The sequence below is a fragment of the Pristis pectinata genome, chromosome 4 (assembly GCF_009764475.1).
Source record: "Pristis pectinata isolate sPriPec2 chromosome 4, sPriPec2.1.pri, whole genome shotgun sequence".
Lineage (NCBI taxonomy): Eukaryota > Metazoa > Chordata > Chondrichthyes > Rhinopristiformes > Pristidae > Pristis > Pristis pectinata.
Window position 1 is genome coordinate 94,245,799 of NC_067408.1, and position 18,454 is coordinate 94,264,252.

The 18,454-nt window shown below is 38.9% G+C and overlaps 1 protein-coding gene across 1 annotated transcript in view; it reads right to left on the minus strand.

The window, feature by feature from the left end:
• Positions 1–15,493: 15,493 nt before the first annotated feature.
• The window catches only part of pla1a (phospholipase A1 member A), a 31,374-nt gene continuing 28,413 nt past the window's right edge, over positions 15,494–18,454 (minus strand). The window contains 1 exon segment of the mRNA XM_052014467.1: positions 15,494–15,926. Within this exon segment, the coding sequence (XP_051870427.1) occupies positions 15,854–15,926 (73 nt within the window). The 3' untranslated portion in view covers positions 15,494–15,853.

The following is an 18,454-nucleotide window of genomic DNA, read 5'->3' on the forward strand; positions in this document are numbered from 1 at the left end:
ACATGATGGGTAAACATCTGGATCATTCTCAGACTCATCAATCCTTGGTTTGGTCGTTAACCGTACCACAGGAACAATTTCTCCATCTGCAAGGTCATTTCCCAATAACAAAGAAACTCCTTCCACTGGCAAACTAGGTCTTATCCCTATCTCGACTGGTCCTTCTACGAACTTTGACTTTAAAATCACCCTGTGAAAAGGGACAGACATGGTCTCACCTGTAACGCCTCGTACTAGATTTACTTCACCAGTGTCACTTTCTTCTCCAAAATTTAAAACACTGTCCAGCAAGAGAGATTGACTAGCCCCAGTATCTCTAAGAATTTTCACTGGCACCTGGGGTGACTCATCATTCAGTGAAACAAAACCCTCTGATACATACGAACGGAATTCCTTTCTCACCTCCTCCAACTTTTCTGCTTTTACCTCTTGCAAGGACTGATCTTTAACAGCATCTCCTAAACCTTTTTGATTTTTAATTGCCTGAAAGCAAGCATTGGGCACAGCTTCCTTCTTTTTCTTCAAAAGGGCACAATTAGATATCACATGGCCAGGTTTCCTACAGTAATAACAAGTACGCTCAACAGGTTTCTCCAGCCCTGGCTTCTTTTCATCTTTTCCTTTTTGATTACCTCCCAATTTAATCTCCGGTTTACCTGGATTGTCTTTGTAACTCTTTTGAAAGGTTTTAGGTTGTCCCCATTTGGATTTATGGGTTAAAGCATAATCATCTGCCAACCTAACAGTTTCTTGTAAAGTTTCCACTGCCTTTTCATTTAAATATGTTGTTAATTCAGCTGGAACACATCTTTTAAAGTCTTCCACTAGTATCAATTCTGTCAATTTATCATAATCCCCATCTACATTTTTAGCCAGGCACCATCGTTCAAAACATATTCTCTTTCCATTGGCAAATTCCATATAAGTCTGATCTGCAGATTTCCTCAAATCTCTGAATTTTTGTCTATAAGCCTCAGGGACCAATTCATAGGCCTTCAATATAGCTTGTTTTACCTTGGTATAATCAGCTGCATCCTCAGCAATTCCATCTGCTTCATTGCTAGATCAGCCTCTATCTTCATCTGAGTTAGCTTTTGTTCAGTCTCTAATTTCTTTTGTTCGGCCTCTAATCTCTTTTCCTCTTGTTCGGCCTCTAATCTCTTTTGCTCTCGTTCAGCCTCTATCTTTAACTGGGTTTGCTCTCGTTCGGCCTCTATCTTTGCCAGCTGCACCTGTGCCTCAGAAATTGCTATTTCACTGCCAGGAAACTGTTTTAACACTTCCTTCTCAAACACCTTCTTTTCCACATAATGGCCAGCTATCAGTCTCTGAATATCTGCCTTTCTCATAGACTGCTTTACTTCTGTAAGGTTTAACCTTGTAGCAATCTTTATCAGATCATCCTTTTTCGCCACCTCCAATCCCTTTTGGGTTGGTGACTCCAAAAATGCCTTAATATCCATTGCTGCTGGTTTCCACACACACAAGCCAATTAAAAAGAATTTATCAGACCTCCCTCAAAAATCTTTGGATTGGATCCCGGACGAATCTCGTTAACCTTGGGAACTATCCCGGACGAGCCCCCAATTTTGTCACGAACCAGCAACAAAAGAAACACACTGAGCATGATTCAGTGTTAAAAACTATTTTATTAATCACTACTTATGATAATACATAAAATAAAAGTAAAAAAAAATGTTAGTATGTTAGAATTCAAAAATGTTAAACCTCGAACGTTAACCCCAAAACTAAACTCTTCGTGTGTGTGTGTGTGTGTGTGGCAAAGTCCAAAACTCCCAGTTCCGGAATGGTTCTTAAAGTTCAGTTCCGCAAGCCATAAGGTGAAACATGAACAAGGGCTCCTTCAACAACCACCGTTGTCTGAAGATAAGACGTAGATGTAGAAAAACAGAGAGAGAGTACATACGAAATCCAAATGTTCCACGATGGAACCCAAATGACACTCCAGTGTTTACTCGGTAGTGACTTCCTCACCCCGAAAAGCATCCGAACCGTGGTCGTCCACACACAAATACCTGTTTCCTTCTACAGGTCAGCAACAAAGTGAACTCCACCGGATTACTTCCAACTTCCATACATGGATTTCAGTGGCAAACACAGTTATTGTTTCTCATCCATCGATAGAGAAAACAAGCAGGCTGGTGTCTCTCTCCCTTCTCTCTCTCTCTCCCTCTCTTTCTTCTTCTTCAACAACGTCATTACGTCCTTTATCTTCTATTGACGTAAGCACGCCCCACACACACAAACACACACACTCTCTATCTTAAAGGGACTTTCACTGAGTCCGTAACACTTCTGACTTTGAACATCAGATCATGCAATAGTATCTGTCCATCTTCAGTGCATATTTCCTCTTCACTCCCTGCTCCCCCCCTCCCCCACCTCCGCCTGCCCTGAACCCTCCCCTCATAATTACCGGGAAGGTTCCAGTTCACATTGCTGAAACTTGTTGGTGTGCTTGTTTGTCTCCTTTACTTTACCTGGTATACTTTTGCAAGATGAATAAAAAGAACGTGTAAGTATCCAACAGTATAAATTTTCAGTATCTTCTATGGTCAGCCATTTCTTAGTGCCTTGATTAACTTTTCAGGAAACTCTCATTACATCTCACACCAAAAGTGCACTTCCACTTTAGGTGCAGTTAGTTATTCTTGACATCAGTCTCTATGTTGATCCATGTATTCAAGGAATAGCACTGGCATGTAGTTGATGCACTGAATGACCTCCTGTTCCATATTGATTCTAAGCAACATGAAATAATTATTTAACACTGCAAAGAGCTCATTTTTTTTGACAGCTTGCATGTGCACAGGGTAATGACAATGCGACCTGTTTTGGGGACTAAGCTAATTCAAACCCTCATCTTTTATCATTAAGACTTGTAATGTGGAAATTCTGCATGGAATGCAAATTGGGACAAGTGTTATTATGCAGGATGAGCTGTGAAGGGCTCTGGTGAGTAGATTTGAGTTAGGGGAAAACTTCCCAAAAAGCTGTGAATTTGCAGATTTTAAACTGCTTCTGACAATTGAGCACGGCTGTTTGGAATTTATTTTTATACATATTAATCTGCTGCATACTTATACATTTTAATTTGTTGCATCCTAGTGGTGACTTTAACATTATAATGAAAATGATGTTATTTTATCAAATGTTTTGGAAGTCTGTAGAAGGGTTTACGTGCAACTTGCCAAAAAACCTGACCTTTTAAATATAGTTTTTCGCTCAGGAGGCACAAGACCCTAACTTGCTAATGATCATTTGCCAGCAACCAATGCTTCAGAAACTACCCATCTAATTACCGTGGTGACCTTGTCTTTGAGGAGATGCTTTATGCATCATTTAGGATCATGCCTCTTGCATTGGTAGGCTGGGAGGTAATTGTCTTGGCCATCTGGATATTTACTTACAAAGGACGTGTCAAAGATGTTACAGCTGTTGCCTGACGATCTGGGTGTTTCATGTTCTGAAAAGGGTGCTTTTTATATTTGCAAACAAAGACGATATAAATCTCACTGAAATGTATCATTATGAAGCTTTATTTTCCCTCAGTATCTATGAGAACAAGCTGATCTTTTATTATTGTGGGATATGGTGGATATTAAGAGGGACCAATTAACTTTTGGGTGAAAATCTTTTGCTAAAACAGAGGTGCTGAGGGAACAACTGCAGTTATGCAGGTGCCATTTGCTTTACGATCATATTTAATTTTACTTTTTTTAATTAGTAATTACTGCATATGGCCCCACCCTTTCTCTCTTCTCCCTGCATTCTCAGCATCCTAATGGATTCAAATGCTGGGAGACAGATGAGATGAAGTCTCCTTCAAGATGAGACCTTTAGGAAATTAGTTCCCAACAAATGCAGTGAAAGAGCTTTTAATTCATAACAAGTCAGCAGTTTCAGTCATCATTCTCATGGCTTCTTTGTATGAAGAACTGGAAGATATCACAGTGGCATGTATTCAGCACTTGATCATCAGAAGATAGAATGCCATTGGTGGGCACATCACCCATTTGTACACCAACAATTGTGGCAAACTCCTTCATTTCTGATACACACATGCAGCAGGTAGCTCAGACTTCTTGGTGGGAGCATGATTTTACAAGATTTCTTCTTGGATCTCTATCTCAGGATTACCCCACTTCTAATTGGGCTAATAAATATCTGGTGGATTAACAATGACATTGTGTGGTTTTTATTAACATCACAAATATCCAGCAGAGCTGACAAAGAAAAATTAAATAAAGCAATGATTAAGTTGTAACTTTAACAAATTATCCCAATTAATTTGGATTTTTACCCCCCCCCCCCATTAACCTTCATTGATCTATTGGCAATGGCATTGAAATATAATCAAATCACGTAATTATTATTTTTATTTATTCACATTTGTGATGTTATCTTCACTGACAAAGCCAGCATTTATTGTCCCTCCTGAGCTGCCCTTGAGAAAGTAATGATAAACCACTTTTTCTTGAACTGAATCCTTGTACCAAAGTCCTTTGACAGTACTTTCAGATAGACAACACCAGAATTCAGACCCAGAAATGATGAAACTAATGGTGATATATTTTCAAGTCAGATGGCAGGCTGGTCTGGAAGGTTAGGTCCCATGGAATCCAGGGAGTGCTAGTTAGGCGGATTTAAAATTACCTCAGAGGTAGAAAACAGAGGGTGGTGGTTGAAGGTTGTTTCTCGGAATGGAGGCTGGTCACTAACGGTGTGCTGCAGGGATTGTTGTTGGGAACCTTGTTATTCGTTATTTATATAAATGATTTGGATGTGAATGCACAAGGCTTAGTAAATTTGCGGATGACACAAAATTAGCAGGTGTTGTTGATGGTGAAGAAGGTTATCATAGATCACGGGAATCTTAATCAGTTAGGGAAATGGGCCAAGGAGTGGCAAGTAGATTTTAATACAGATAAGTGTGAGGTGATGCATTTTGGAAAGTCAAACCAGCATAGGATTTATACTATGAATGGTAGGACATTAGGGAGTGTAATGAAACAGAGGGACTTAGGAGTACAAGTGCATAGTTCATTGAAAGTGGCATCACAGGTAGACAGGGTGGTGAAAAAGGCATTTTCCACGCTGGCCTCATCAGTCGGAGCATTGAGTATGGGAGTTGGGACATTATGTCGCAGTCGTATAAGTCGTTGGTGAGGCTGTACTTGGAGTACTGTGTACAATTTTGGTCAACCTATTATAGAAAAAATGTGGTTAAACTGGAAAAATTGTAGAGAAGATTTACGAGGATGTTGTCACGACTGGAGGGCCTGAGTTCGAGGGAAAGATTGGCCTGGCTAGGTCTTTATTCCTTGGAATGTAGGAGAATGAGGGGCGACCTTATAGAAATGTTTAAAGTTATGAGAGGCATAAATGAAGTGGATGGTAACAGTCTTTTCCCTAGGGTAGGGGAGTCCAAAATTAGGGGGCATAGGTTTAGGGTGAGAGGGGAAAGATTTAAAAGTGACTTGAGGGGCAACTTTTTCAACAGAGGGTAGTGAGTATACCGAATCAGCTGCCAGAGGAAATGGTTGAGGCAGGTACAATAGTATCATCTAAGAATCACTTGGATAGGTACATGGAGGGGTGGGGCTAGGAGGGATGTGGGTGGAACACAGGAAATTGGGACCAGCTGGGTGGGCACCATGGTCGGCATGGATGCGTTGGGCTGAAGGGCCTGTATCCGTGCTGTATTGCTCTATGACTCAGATAATGTGTGACTTGAAGAGCAACTACAGGTGCTGTTCCCAAGTGCCATTTCCTTGTCCTCTTTGGTGTTAAAGGTCACTGATTTAGGAGGTGCTGTTGGAGTAGTCTTGGTGACTAACTTCAATGTATTTTGTGGAAGGTAAACATTACAGCTAACGTGTATCCTATAGGATTGCCGTTTGATTCTCCTTGCTTGGAAAAGACTTGTTCACTCAAAAATTCAACAGCAAATACAAAGAAAGTTTATTTTTAATGTTATTTGTCCTTATAGTAAATTGAAAAGTACAATATTAATCACATACTTGTAAGGGATTTGCAGAACAAATTGGAATTCAGCTGCTGCTTCTCTTTATCAGTTGTGTAAAACTTCACGTTACCACCATTGGGGAGGAGGTGCAGGAGCCTGAAGACCCACACTCAATGTTTCAGGAACAGCTTCTTCCCCTCCATCAGATTTCTGAATGGTCCACGAACCCATGAATTCTACCTTGTTATTCCTCTTTTGCACTATTTTTAAATTTTTGTAACTTATAGTAATTTTTTATGTCTTGCACGGTACTGCTGCCACAAAACAGCAAATTTCACAACATATGTCAGTGATAATAAACCTGCTTCTGAAAACCTTGAAGGGATTAAGTCATCTGGAAAGAAAAAAAGAGACACTTACATTAAATCAAGAATAAATTCACCATCTTCATGAGGGAAATCAGGGGCAATAAATGCCAGCCTTGCCAATAATGCCCACGTCATGTAAAATTAAAATGAACAAAAGGACTTCACATGACTATTAAAGGGTTCCTCTGAAAATTCCATTGTACATGGCAGAGGTTTAGTTTCTGCCACAGAATATGGGTGTTAAGTTATTGGTGGTCCATTGGAGGGTTGGTGCTAATGCTTAAATTGTTAAAATGGCTGTGATAATCTCTGCAGTTGCTGTTACTAGGATAAACTTTGAGCTTGTTTCACTTGGAGTAGATTTGACAGAGACAAGTTTAGTTTGGGTAAATTGAAACTATTCCCAATTGCAGAGTTGTCAAATAACACAAGATACAGATTTAAAATGACTGTCAAATGATTCAGGGATGATGTGAAGAAAAACCTATTTTATGCAGGGAGTAATTATTATCTGGCATGGACTACCAGAGAGTGAAATGGATTCAGTTTCAATTATGTCTTTCAAAAATGAATTGGATAAATGGGTAAAATAAATTGTAGCACTTCGGGGGAAATGGTGAGGGCAGTGCTGAAGAACGTGTTTTACTGGATTAGTCTGTAGACAGATATTTATTAGTCACATGTACATCAAAACACGGTGAAATGTGTCTTTTTACATTACTGAGAATATGCTGGGAGCAGCCTGCAAGTGTCGCCACTTTTCCGGCTCCAACATAGCATGCCCACAGCTCCTAACCTGTACGTCTTTGGAATGTGGGAGGAAACTGGAGCACCTGGAGGAAATCCATGCAGACACGGGAAGAACGTACAAACTCCTTGCAGAGGTGGAATTAAACCAGGCACTGTAATAGCATTATAATAATCGCTACACTACCGAGCTGCCAAACTCATTGAGCTGAATGGCATTTCTCTGTCTTTGGCAAGTACTGGGTGGGGGAGGTGGAACCATGTCAAATCAATTGTTTTATCACAAGAGCAGGTCAACATGTTCATGTTCAGAACCAAAATGTCCCCCTCCATCAGTGAGCAAGGGACATGTTCCTGTTAATGGCAATGGCATAATAATGCATTAGTTCCTGACAAACACATTCAAAGTCCAGTAAACATTTTCCAAAAAGGTTGGATTTTAATTTTGTCATGGTGATTTTGTGACTAAATAATTGTTTGCAAGTACTGTCCATTTTCCAATGTTGCAAAGCAAGAGAAAGCATATTATCAGCCTCTTGTTAACAATTTTAAAAAAAGGCAACAATTGTATTCAGAGCTTTTATTCTCTGGACTGAGCATCTATTTCTCATGTTCACACATTTAGTATGATATCACAACCAGTGGTAGCGAAGCAAAACACTGTTTTGCACAAACAGCAAAACCTGCAGATGCTGGAAATCTGAAATAAAAACAAAAAATGCTGGAATTTCTCAACAGGTCTGGTAGTATCTGTGGAGAGAGAAACTGAGATAATGTCTCAGGTCAATGACCTTTAATCAGAACTGGAAGTGTGAGAAAACAAGTGTGTCTTTTTGAGTTGCAGAAAGAGTGAGTGAAGAGAGCAAGGGAACTGAAGTGACACAAAAACTTTTGGTGCTTTCTTAAAGAGGAAACTAACGTTTACTAATCCTAGCTGATTTTTCTGGAAAGGTGTAAACACGGAGATGAGTGAGATGGTGAGGTGCAGAAAGCTGCTGCTGTTGGAAATCTGACATAAAAGTGAATGCTGGAAATACTTAGGAAATCAGGGAACATGTAGAGAGAGAGAAAATGTTGTAGGTTAATGACCTTGTCCTGAATTGATTAGTTCTGACGCAAACCGAGAAGGTTGATTATTAGAAACTTGCTGAGTTCAATATCGGTTCCCAAAGACTGCAACCTGATAAGATGGAAAATAAAATGGAAAATTCCCCTCAAGCACACACTGGACTTTGTTAGAACAGTGTGAGAGGCTAAGGCAGAAAGATCAAAGTGGGAGTTAGATGGAAAATTAAAATGACAACAGGGATTGCCTGAATGGAAGTGTTCTGCAAAGCAGCCACCTAATTTGCACATGGTTCCTCACAAGCAGAGGAACACAAATCTTGAGCACTGAATGCAGTAGAGTGGTCGTTCCAGGTCACGACAGGGTTCCATTCCTGAGACCTGTTTGTAACCTGAACAGTTTGTAGGTTTGAAATGCAGCTGCCTTGCAATATATTTAAATAAAACATAAGCCAACTGAGGGCAACGTGTAGTTCAACTGGGGTATTTAACTCAACCATTCAGATTTCTCTGCAAGATGCAATGATATTGCCATGAACCGAGTTATCACACAGCAGGAGAAGCCTGCAGCAGCTGGAAAATCCAACCCACCAGTTTCCCAGATGCTCATTGTATGTCTGAACTGTACATAAGTCAAGCGTTGAGAACCTAGGGAGGAGCTGTACATTCAGTTGAAGGAAGTGCAAGTGAATAGTTGTTTCACCTGGAAGGACTATTTGGGTCCATGGATATTGGGAAAGGAAAAGGCAAAAGGACAGGTGTAGATTGACTGTCATGGTCAGAACTTTGAGTTAATTTATTTCATTTGAATGTTTTTAATTATTTGCCAGTATTTTTAAAGTTTTAGTAAAGTGCTTTTTAAGTCTTTTAAAATATTTTTATTGTTTTAATTTTATCTATTTGCATAGTTTTTGATGTCTCTCTCTCTCTCTCTCTCTCAGAGACACTATAAAACAGTTAAAAAGCCTTTGGCAACATCTGGAAACATTAAGTCTGAGTAGGTGACTCCTTGGTTGGTAGACTTGGACATTGGACCAGGTCCAGCGTGATCAAACCAATGGAACAGCACTGGTGGACACATAGCAAACCATGGGAATTTCATTAGTAAATGGCACGATGTTTTTGAACAACACCGTCAGCAGATTTCAATTTACTTCATCCTGAAATTATTTTAAGGCTTGTAGTTTGTATATAATTTGGAACACATATAATTGGAGCAAGTGCCTGTTATGACAGAGCAAATTCTATTTCCTGGATGCAAAAGACTACACTCTTTAATTTCCAAAGGAATATCTACATTCCGTAAAATAGATGCAACTATAATTAGATCACCAGCATTTTTGACTCATTGAAGACAATTCAATCAACAAAAGTATTACATATAACAAAGGAATTATGGGAAAAAAAAGGATCATGGAAGTTTACATCACAGAGGGGTGACTTGACCCAATGTTTCTTTGGCAGTTAGAGGAATCTTAAACCAAACTTACTGATCTGCTCTCTCTGCACAGCGTTGATTTTTACTTTGCCTCAAATATTTTTCATTATCCACACAGACACACACATCCCTACTTAATGTTCATTAATTCATCTTTGGGCAGCTGAAATTTATCTTTCTGTTGTACTTTGTACATATGGAAAAAATCCCCATGAGGTAGTACAGTCACAAGGGAAAACAGGCGCTGAGCTAGACATTAGGAGATGCATCCAAAACAAAAGGGTTGAAGAAAAAGTATTAAAGGAAGCAAGGGAGGGTGGTGTTGGGTAAATGGATGAGGAGGAGGGCCCTGAATTGTTGAAGACACAGCAGCCAATGGTGATGCAAATGGGGAGAAGATTTGCAAGAAGCTGAAATTAAATGAACGATGATCTGCAGAAGGGTTGTGGAACTAGAGGAAATAATTAAATAGGATGGTGCAAAGCTACAAAAGAATACTAAACCAAGATCCTCAGCTGGTCAGTGTTTTCTGAATGATATTGATCATTTTGATTTTTCACCCAAAATAAAGTGATTTGGTCCATAGATCAAAGAATTTTAGTGATTCATTTTCCCTCTGTTCCGTTTCAGCAATGAGTGACTGAGTTTCCCAGGCCTAAGAAAAGACAGGGACTAAAAGGAGAGGAAGACTGCTACTTGGAATGGTGAGTGCTTAACCAGCTCTGCTTGTAAACTACTACGAGGTGTAGAAGTGCCTGTCCTCCAGCCCATGAAGTTAACCTCATCAAAGATCAGAACTCCACCCAACTATCCAGTGTGCTCCTGATCCCTTACGTCGACCTTGACCAGAAATCCCACAATCCTCTTCTGCTATTCTCCAGCCCTTTATTAGAGATTCCTCCTCCTTTTGATCCTTTCTGGCACCCTATGTATGTCTCATTTATTCCACCCCCCCAGTTTGTGTTCCTTCCTCTCCATTACCCAGCTGCCACATTCTGCTACTGGTTTACCCACCAAACTGCCATCCAGCCTCTTAAATTAAGATTTCTGACTGCAAGACTGCTCTCACCATAGGCAGCATGGTAGTGCAGCAGTTAGTGTAACATTTTACAGCACCAGTGACCCAGGTTCAATTCTGGCCATTGTCTGTAAGGAGTTTGTACGTTCTCCCCGTGTCTGCATGGGTTTCCTCTGGGTGCTCTGGTTTCTTCCCACATTCTTAGGAAGTTTTGGGCATGCTATGTTGGCACTGGAAGCGTGGCGACACTTGCGGGCTGTCCCCCCGACCACTACGCAAAAAGATGTATTTCACTGTGTGTTTCAATGTACATGTGACTAATAAAGAAATCTGATCTTATCTTACCTATGATCAAGAAATAAAATAAAACCAATAGATAATGCTGACTGGGCAAATAGAACATCAATACTAGTTGCAACCTGTACCAGAGTAACTTCATGTGTTATATTGGCTGCTGGTGATCACCTATTTGTTACTTTTTGTATTGTAACACAAACTAATGTGATGATAACTAGAAAGAGAAGATATTGGTTGGCGTGACAGAAGGTTGGTACTGCCCCCTAAATGAAGCGAATAGATGTAGAAATGGTATTCATTTTAAAAAGAACAAATGCAGTAAAACTCTGATAACCTGCTACCCGGTGATTTGGAAATCCTGATGGTTTGGTACCTGGCTCACTGGGACCCCTGTCCCACACTGGGCTCTAGTTCCTGCGCTTCCTTCCCATTCACGAGGCCCCACTTTCCATGCACCCTTTTACTTCCTGGGTTCACTGTAAAGCTTATTATTCTATTCTGTAACATCTTTTTTTAAACAGGTGAGTTAAAAGTGTATTGGAGTATTTATAGAATAACATAAGGTAGTCTGGAAAATCTGTTAATCTGTCACCAATAAAGTCCTGGGCATGCCAGATTAACAGTTCTGTGTTTGTGTATTTAGCATTAGTATTCTCATAGGGATGTCCAAAGAATCATTGCTGATTCGGATTTGAGGAAGAGATGTTGTCAGCATTACATCAAGTTATTTCAGAAACTAAGCATTTGGCCCTACTGTAGAAATACAGTGAATTATGAACTCATTTCAACAGGTTTGGACTGTTCTAATTTAATGGACCACCCATTTAATTCCCCTATATTTAGGTTTACAATGATTAAAAGGCATGTATAAATAAATTGAGTTGCTTTATAACTTAGTTTTCTCGCAATATAATTAGATTCTGTGTTCTTTTTAACTTTTATAGAAGATGGGCAATGGAAAACTTTGATAAAGGAAAATACAACATTAATGCATCTAAATCATGAGCAGATCTCTACTGGTGAATATGAGGTCCTGCTACTGGGAAGTCAGAGGCTATCTGGTTGTCAGAATTATAGGGTTTTTGAGTGCAGGAGGTTGCTTGCTTCCACACTGTTTTGTGAACTTTCCTCAGATGTATGCTTGGAAAATAAATTATTTGTGCAGTCCTTGTTTATTTGCTGTAGATGGATACTGCAACTACACCTATTGCCTACATATAGGGGAATGTCAGCAAATGCAAATGTAAACATAAAGATTAAACTTTAGGTTTCAATCCAACGGTATCTATGAATTATAATATATTCACCTGAAGCAAAATCTTTTTTTATCTGAAACTACCTCTAAGCTTGGTGATCATACAGTGTCTTCAACTCTGACCCAATGTCTCTTAAAGCTGATGGTGATGAGAGTGAACAGGTAAAGGTCAGTCATCAATACTTGGCATGGCATGAGTGACCTGGACATCTCTGCAATCTGGTGCTCGGACAATGGCAGATACGTACCGGTGTTTGCCATTACATCTTGTATTCTTCTCTCTGATGAAACTATGTGTTTGTAACAATAAAGCTGCGATCTAAGCATTTTCCAGAAGATCCCCGTTGTCTTCTGTACTCTTTCCTTGCTGATCATACCTTCCCAGAGGGTCACATCCCATCTTATCCTGGTATCGAAGTCATCTCCGAGGATTCCTTTGTGGTGATTATCCTCATCGTAAAATTGTTATGCAAGCGCCACCTCCTGGCATTTTTAAGAATAGCTGTCATTTTAGTTCCTCGTTCACTGCTCTTGGCAGGGAAGCTTCGGTTGAAGGGTACATGAGTCAAAGGTAGTGCTCCAATTCTGTGCTATTCCTTATTAGAAGGATGAGAATATGCAATAAGTTTTTTTTATAAATAACAAAAAAAGAAGTGGAATCAATTGAGGGGGACTAACATCAGCAATACTGCAGTTTCCAAATATGGAAGCACTTTATTTGATTGCAATTTTAAACTGAGGACACAATCAGATTAGTTGAAATAAAAATAATGCTTTTTGAATTTGCTGGGAATTGATTAAAAATACAGTTTATATCCCAGAAGTGAACTGTCTGAATGAAGGTTGGAAACTAAAAAAGAAATTAAAAAATAAAAGATTTTGAAAGGTTAGGGAGAGGTGAAAAGTACATATGCCTTATTGCCATTATAAGGTAATGAGAAGCTATCAACAGGAAAAAAGGAAATATAAACAGAAAATGGGAGAAGTACTCAGCAGGTTAGGTATTATCTGTGGAGAGAGAATTAGATAACATTTTTGGGTCAATGATCTTTCATCAGCCTGAGCTATATTCCTGAAAGGCCTCTTAGACCTGCACTGCTAGGATGTTGGAGTGGACATGTGGTCAAAGGTGAACATTTAAGCATATTTCTATTGGGGAAAATAGAGTTTCACTGCAGTGCAGTGGAAGCCTTGGCATTTTGTTATCTTACTGCTGTGAGCACCTGCTTCTTGAATTTGTCCATGCAAAACCGAGTGGCCAGAGTGGGACCTTTCAATTACAAGGCTGGTTAAAGGAATGGTGTTCGGGTTGTCTTTTGTATGTCCTTTTTGGGGGGGGGGGTGGGGGAAGGAAAATTTTTTCTTGCCTTTTCTTGACTGAAAAAGATTTGAGCATAAATATTGCTCCATCCAATGCTTTTCACTATTACAAAGGACATTTGTGAGTTTGTTTCACTTTGAACCACACTGGCACTCGACATTGTACTTCTGCATTTGTTACCTTTCCTTCCTCTAATGCTTGACTTTTTTAACTTCAGACCATGAATGAAGTAACTTTTTAGAAAGTTTTATTTGTTGCAAAAAATGATTTTTACTATCAGCATATTATTAAAAATCATTTCCCCAAAGGTACGGATATTGACAATCCTTTATTATGGAACTATAATTCTATACTTTCTACCTGTTCAGATCTGCAACTATGATGACCTGGGCACACAAAATACAGAACACAATATATTTCACATAAAGAGGGATTAATGAGGTGTTAACTATTATTCTTCTAGAAGCAGATTCTTTTACTAGGTATAATCTTTATTCTGAAAAGCTATAGAAAGAAAAGCATCCTTCTCTATCAAACATGACACTGAAAAGGGGAACTAGTAATAGCTGGAGATCTGAAGCAGAAACATAAAGTGCACATTAGACAAGTCAACAACAAAGGAAAACAGCCTATCAGATTTCAGTTGTGTCTGCTTCATCAGATACTGATGAAAAATATCCATTGAATCTGCATTTTTCCTTCATGGCAACAAACAATCTGCTGGAAGATCCTGATGCAGGTTTTCGACCTGAAACATCAACACTTCCTTTCCTCCCACAGATGCTGCTCGACTCATTGAGTTCCTCCAGCAGATTGTTTGTTGCTCCAGGTTCCAGCATCTGCAGCCTCTCGGGTCATCTTCCTTCATAAGTCTGACTATCTTGTGATATATCTCAAGCTTTTTTTCTGACCAATGTATTAATGTTTTTTCCATCTCCAAATGACCTGTGGCTTTTTTCCCTTTGCCTTTATCCTTTCTTCAGCCATTTGTCTAACCTGTTTTTGAAATGTGATGGTCTCTGAGTCAGTCAGTAATCTACTGGTGCATTCAACTGCCTCTCAAAAAAGTTTTAAAAACAAAACCTTCCCCTGCTCTGTTTTAAATTGCTTACATTTAATCTTTTATTGATGTTCTCCCTGCTAGCCTCTTCAACCAATGAAAACTGTCATTTCTATTGATGCAGCCCCATTCCATTCTAATGTTAACCTCACTTTCAGATCAACTAGATAGCTCCTCAACCAAAACCAGCCCCAGGTTTTCAAATGCTTGCTATCTTTATTTCCATATCTAAATCTCGTCTGCATCGGGTGGGGTAGGGCTAGGTGAAGGGGGACCGAGATTGTGTTCAGGAAGTTGTTGCTCAAAATCTGTTCCCCTAGCCCCTATATTACATCACAAAAAAGTACGAGTGAAAAAAACGTTTTGATTTTCCATTCTGCCCAATTGCTTTCTGGTCTCTGGATGCCCTCTTACTGAAGGCAGGAAATCTGAGATTTTTTTAAAGTTAACTTGCAACGCTATTCTCCAAAATGTCCTTTCTCTGCAAAATCTTAAAGTGATGCAATTGCCTTTTTCATCTAGAGCTAATATGTGCTAACAAATTCAGAAATGCAGATAAAAACAGATGTTAAAAAGTTTAAGATTAGAACATAACAAATAAAGTAAGAGTAAAGCATGGTGCGTGTGCCTGATCCACCAATCTGAGAGATAGTGGCTGACCAAACTGCCTACAGTCCCACTTGCTGTCCAATCCAAAGTGAGTTTGTTCCTCGTAAATAAGTTGCTTGTTAATTTTGGCTGATTTTTATATTTAGGATTTATCTAAAATGATGAACACTGCCATTCCTTATTTAAGAGTGGCAGGATTTGGTAAAAATATGTCCAGTTTGTAATTTTCAAATGATTATGTTAACAAATCCCTCCATGGATGGGTGGGGTTATTTAAGAAAGTAGAAATAAAATTAAATAGTAAATTAAATGAAGCTTAATGATAATTCACACAAGTTTTAATTTATTTTAATGGTGGGAGCCACAATACAACTGTATACATGTTTGTTTTGTTGTTATCCATTCTAATTGTACATCCACTACATGATTAACTATATCTGCTGCAGATGCATGCTTGGTTTATATTTATGTATACTATGTATTAACCAGTCATAACAAACTTTCACATGCAATGCAACTAATCAAGTTCAGTATATTTCTTCTTCATAATATAAATTTCTACAGTAAGGCATGTTAAATTTCACTTTGTTTCCCTAGGAAAGAACATTTGAAGTCTTCCTGATTTGTTAATGAGAGGATTGTCTGGCAGTTTTGTTCTTGAAGCAATAGACATTCAGGCATTTTGCTCAACAGTTATCAAATTGTTCAAATAAGACTTTATCTATCACCATGTTGTAGATGCAGCGAGATTGTCTCTCTCTTTAAAAAAAAGAAAATTAGAGTTAGATTGGGTAACAACTTGGATAACATTGTATTCTAGAAATATTTATGGATTTGCAGATTAAACCACAAAATAGCACACTAATTTTAAAATATACAGTCTAGTGTTTTCTTAAATATTCATTATATCTTTTTTTCCTGCTTGCCATCTTCTTCTGCTTTGTCATTTAACCCCAAAGTGATATGACTCACCAACTTCCCTAATTGGAAATTATTTACTTATGTATAAACATGTAGTTCCCCACACTTATGGCATGTAGAATTGGTCCATTTATGATGTATTTTCTTGCTGCTATTACTGATTATCTAAGCAGAATACTTCTGCCAGTAACATCATCTTGCAATTGTACTTTTAGTTTCAAGTGGTGTGATTAAACAATATTTGACAAAGAGCCACATAAGACATAAGAGCCAAAGAACGAAGATGTGGTGAAAGAGATGGGTTTAAAGGACCACGTTAAAGGTGAAGGGGTATAGAGGTTTAAAATGGGAAATCCCGAGATTGCAGCAGAGGAAGCTGAAGGTATGCCCACAGATGATGGAGTGGTTAAAAATGGAATGTACAAGAGGCTGGAATTAGAAGAGTGCTGATATTCTGGAAGTTATAGAGACTGAGAAGCAAGAGATTATGTAGAGTCATTGTGGACAGGAAGCCAGTGTAGGTTATCAAGCACGGGGTCAGGGTGTGAATACAGCTTGCTACAAGTTAATGTGTAGGCAGGAAGGCTTTGGATAGAGCTGTCACAAACCAGCAACAAAAGAAACACACTGAGCATGATTCAGTGTTAAAAACTATTTTATTAATCACTACTTATGGTAATACGTAAAATAAAAGTTAAAAAAAAAATGTTAGTATGTTAGAATTCAAAAATGTTAAACCTCGAACGTTAACCCCAAAACTAAACTCTTCGTGTGTGTGTGTGACAAAGTCCAAAACTCCCAGTTCCGGAATGGTTCTTAAAGTTCAGTTCCGCAAGCCATAAGGTGAAACATGAGCAAGGGCTTCTTCAACAACCACCGTTGTCTGAAGATAAGATGTAGATGTAGAAAAACATGGAGAGAGTACATACGAAATCCAGATGTTCCACGATGGAACCCAAACGACACTTCAGTGTTTACTCGGTAGTGACTTCCTCACCCCGAAAAGCATCCGAACCGTGGTCGTCCACACACAAATACCTGTTTCCTTCTACAGGTCAGCAACAAAGTGAACTCCACCGGATTACTTCCAACTTCCATACATGGATTTCAGTGGTAAACACAGTTATTGTTTCTCATCCATCGATAGAGAAAACAAGCAGGCTGGTGTCTCTCTCCCTTCTCTCTCTCTCTTCTTCTTCTTCTTCAACAACGTCATTACGTCCTTTATCTTCTATTGACGTAAGCACGCCCCACACACACATACACACACTCTCTATCTTAAAGGGACTTTCACTGAGTCCATAACACCTCCCACCTAAAAAAAAAATTTTCCCAAGAAAATTTTAACCGCGCATACAGTTAGTAATGTTAATAATTATCACGCTACACAACTACAGACTATCAGATTAGTACAGATACACGTTTCCCATTTAACATCGGGAAAGACAATCAGCAATCACATTATCTTTGCCTTTAATGTGAGTTATCATGAGATCAAACTCTTGCAAAATTAAACTCCAGTTTAACAGCCTTCTGTTCTTGTTTTTGACTCGGCTCAGAAACACCAATGGGTTATGATCTGTATACACAGTCAATGGTTTCTGAGCGGTGCAAACATATACACTGAAATGTTGCAAGGCTAAAACAAGCGACAGTAATTCTTTCTCTATGGTGGAATAATTCTTTTGATGCTCATTAAATTTCTTTGAAAAGTAAGCTACAGGATGGTCAATATCATCAAGGTCACCCTTCTGCAACAACACAACTCCTGCAGCTTCATCACTGGCATCTACTGCTAATGAAAATGGCTTTTCAAAGTCAGGTGTTCTGAGCACAGGATGGTAGCATAAAATGGCTTTCAGCTTCTCAAATGCTTCTTGACAAGAATCTGTCCAAACAAACTTTACCCCTTCTTCTGAAGATTAGTTAGGGGAAGAGCAATATCAGCAAAATTTTTACAAAATTTTCGATAATATCCAACCATTCCCAAAAACCTTCTAACAGTCCTCGTACCTGTGGGAATAGGGAACTCAGATATCACTTGAACTTTTGCCTGAACAGGAGCTTGCTTGCCTTGACCTACAACATAACCAAGATACGTCACAGTGGCATGGCCAAATTCACTTTTAGCCAAGTTAACTGTAAGGTTAGCCTTGGAAAGTCTTTCAAACAACCTTTCTAACGCAGAGATGTGATCTTCCCAAGTATCATTCCCAGTCACTAAGTCGTCAATGTAGGCATCTGTATGTTTTAACCCATGAATCACTGAATTAATCATTCTTTGAAATGTTGCCGGAGCATTTTTCATTCCAAATGGCAAAACATTGTATTCATACAATCCAGAAGGGGTTACAAAGGCTGAAATC